The sequence below is a fragment of the Galeopterus variegatus genome, unplaced genomic scaffold (assembly GCF_000696425.1).
Source record: "Galeopterus variegatus unplaced genomic scaffold, G_variegatus-3.0.2 Scaffold1150, whole genome shotgun sequence".
NCBI lineage: Eukaryota > Metazoa > Chordata > Mammalia > Dermoptera > Cynocephalidae > Galeopterus > Galeopterus variegatus.
In genome coordinates, this window is record NW_007727261.1 from 294,725 (window position 1) to 297,913 (window position 3,189).

The 3,189-nt window shown below is 49.0% G+C and overlaps 1 protein-coding gene across 1 annotated transcript in view; it reads left to right on the top strand.

Annotated features, from left to right (window-relative positions):
• The window catches only part of LOC103592444 (chromosome unknown open reading frame, human C1orf115), a 19,565-nt gene that overhangs the window by 10,658 nt on the left and 5,718 nt on the right, over positions 1 to 3,189 (top strand). Inside the window, exon 5 of the mRNA XM_008575175.1 lies at positions 9 to 123. Coding sequence (XP_008573397.1) covers positions 9 to 123 — 115 coding nt within the window. The remainder of the gene's footprint in view (positions 1 to 8; positions 124 to 3,189) is intronic.

Genomic DNA, 3,189 nt, shown 5'->3' on the forward strand with positions numbered 1-3,189 from the left:
GCCCGCAGCGCGCGGAGGGCGCACCTGGCCGCGCTGCCCGAGCGCTACGAGCCGCTGGAGGAGCCGGCGCCGGCCGAGAGGCCCGCGAGGAGGCACCGGCAGAAGCTGAAGAAGTGCGGCAAGGTAGGGCCCTGCGCCCGTCCCCGCGCGGCCTCTGCGCTGCCCCGGGGGCCCCGGCCCCGCTCCCTCGCCAGAGCCGGGACTAAGCGGCGAGGGGTGATACGCACTCAGGCGGGGCCGCTGGCGGGTTCGTAGCTTCCCCAGGGGCTCCAGGGTGGTTCTCCTCCTGTGCAGCAGCCAGGACAGGAGTCGGTGTCCCCATTTTACAGATGGGAATACTGAAGCTCTAGCGCCGCAAGGTGACTTGTCGAAGGTGACGCAGTTGGAAAGTAAGGCGTTGCACCCCAGTTTATCTGTTTACAGCAACCACTGGCTGAGAAGTGTATGGGTTGTTCCCCACATATTCCCAAGGTTATTTCCAGGGCCTGGGAACTCACATACATAAATACGCGCTTGTTGAATCTATTTTTCTCTTCTAGCCGACCGTCTGTGTACTCTGGGGCCCTCAAAAATCCTGCCATTTACACTGGGGGGAAAGGGGACAGTAGAGAGAGAGAGGAAGGAAGAATGTAGATAAAATGACAGATTTCTTCTCAGGGATCGGCCCAAAGGCAGGTCCCGGGTACCTCTATGGAAATGCAGGAAACTGCTGCCGCCTCTGCTCCCCGGGCCTGGCGAGACCGCCAGAATAAACTCACAAAACTCACTGTGTCCTGGCCAAAGGCCGTGGGCCCCACCTGATTTATTGTGCAGTTATCTGTGTCCTTCAGTGGCCTCTTATCATACCTGAAGCCATTCAGTCTCCAGTTCTGGGAGCTGAGTTTTATCATTCTCTTTAAATGTGCCCCAGCAGCTTCTGGAGCAGCACACCAGCAGGCAATGGTAAAATATATTGATAAAAACTAGAAAGTTGGGTCTTTCAGGCTTAGAGTCATGTTAGGACTAATCATCTCTCTTCTCAGTCCCAGCTGAGCACAAAGAAGCCACCATTTGCCTCTCAGCTGGTGAACTGATAATGTGGAAACCTCAGCTCAGAGGCTGGCACCTGAAAATGGCTTTTGGGTGCTCACTATGTGCCAGGCATTGTGCTAAGCGCTAGAGATACAAGAATGGATACGGCGCAGCCCTGCCCTAGAGGAGGCACAGCCTCCCAGGGAAATGCTGACATGGCTGGGTACCACCATGGAGCTGCAGGCACAGAACTCAGGCAGTCAGCCAATCAGGGATAAGGCTGAAAATTCGGAGAAGTTTTCAAATCATGGTGACATGAAAACTGGGCACAGAGGATGAGTTAAGCTTTCACCAGATAATAATGAAGTACCACTTCATACTCGCTAGGATGGCTACTTTAAAAAAAAAATCCAAACAAATATAAAATAACAAATGTTGGCAAGAATGTGGAGAAATCAGAACCCTTGCTCATTGCTGGTGGGAATGTAAAATGGCACAGCCACTGTGGAGAACAATTTGGCAATGCCTCAAAAAATTAAACACAGCACTACCATACGATGTGCAACTCCACACCTAGGTATGTAACCAAAAGAACTGAAACTAGGTACTCAAACATTTATTTTTATTTATTTATTTATTTATTTATTTATTTATTTATTTATTTATTTATTTATTTATTTATTTATTTATTTATTTATTTATTTATTTATTTATTTATTTATTTATTTATTTATTTATTTATTTATTTATTTATCTTTTTTCGTGTCTGGCAACGGATCGCAACCCTCAGTGTCACCCCCGTACCGGACCGGGACCGACAACGGGATTGCAACCCTCGGTGTTGCTCCTGTGCCTCGCTCAGCCAGTGAGCGGGAACCGGTCTGTATGTGGGATCCGAACCCTTGGCGGGAGTGCCACCACGCTCCCAAGCGGTGCACTATAGCAGTGCGTCACCGGGCCGGCCCTCAAACATTTATATACACATGTTCATAGCAGCATTATTTACAATAGCCAAAAGGTGGAACAACCCAATTGTCCATCAGTGGATGAATGGATAAACAACATGGGTAACATACGTGCAATGGGACATTACGCAGTCATAAAAAAGAATGAATTTCTGACTCATGCTACAACATAGGTGAACCTCTAAAAACATGCAAAGTGAAATAAGCCAAACCCACAAGGCCACATATTTATTGTATGTATGATTCCATTTATGTGAAATATCCAGAATAAGTAAATTCAGAAAGATGGAAAGCAGATTGGTGGTTGCCCAGGACTGGGGGAAGGAGGATCGAAGAGCAGCTGCTTCATGGAGTATGTGTTTTCCTTTGGGAATGACGGAAATGTTTTGGAACTAGATAGAAGTGGTCGTTGGGCAACATTGTAAATGTACTAAGTGCCACTGAATTGGTTAAAATGGTTAGTTTTATGTTACGTGAATTTTGCCTCAACTGAAAAAAAAAGATTTTGCCTAATAGAGAAGGGGTGGCATCCAGGGTGGAGGAGCAGGCAGTGGCGTGGGCGGGGGCAGGCCAGGCGGGAGGACACGGGCACAGGAGGGCTGGCTGTGCTCTTTCTGCCCTTCCACAGAGTGACTTTAGCTTCTGCTTTTTCTGAGCCAACCGAGAGGGTAACCAGGCTCCAACGTGGAGGAACAAAATGGTGATCCCTCTTTGCTGAAAAACCCTGAGAATAGCCGAGGCTGAGCTAGTGTCATGCTGGGGCTCTTGTCGAATCTTGTCGACATTGCCAGTTGTAGCGCTCTTAATCATGTTTGTGACACCAATTGTCTAGCTCCACGACCACGCCGGTTGTTGGGCTCTTTTACCTGCTGGTAATCCTGCCAACTGGGCCGATTGTTGAGCTAGGGCTGGGTCTGGAGCTCCCAGACCCCTCAAGCCCATTCACAGATTGGGTCACAAACCCTTCATATGCCAGGCTGGGTCACCAGGTCCCTTCACGCATGTCTGTGAGCTAGGTAACTGGCCAAAAGGTCCTTGGAGCCATAGGTTGGAAAGCATGGCTGTGCCAGGTGGAAGCCCGAGGCAGACACCCACCTGCCTGCTTCACTAAAACTCCTCTTTCTCTCTCTCTCTGAACAACACAAGAATAGCAACAAAACTAAAAAGATACATTGGTGCACACACGCACTAACTCCACACACACACACACACA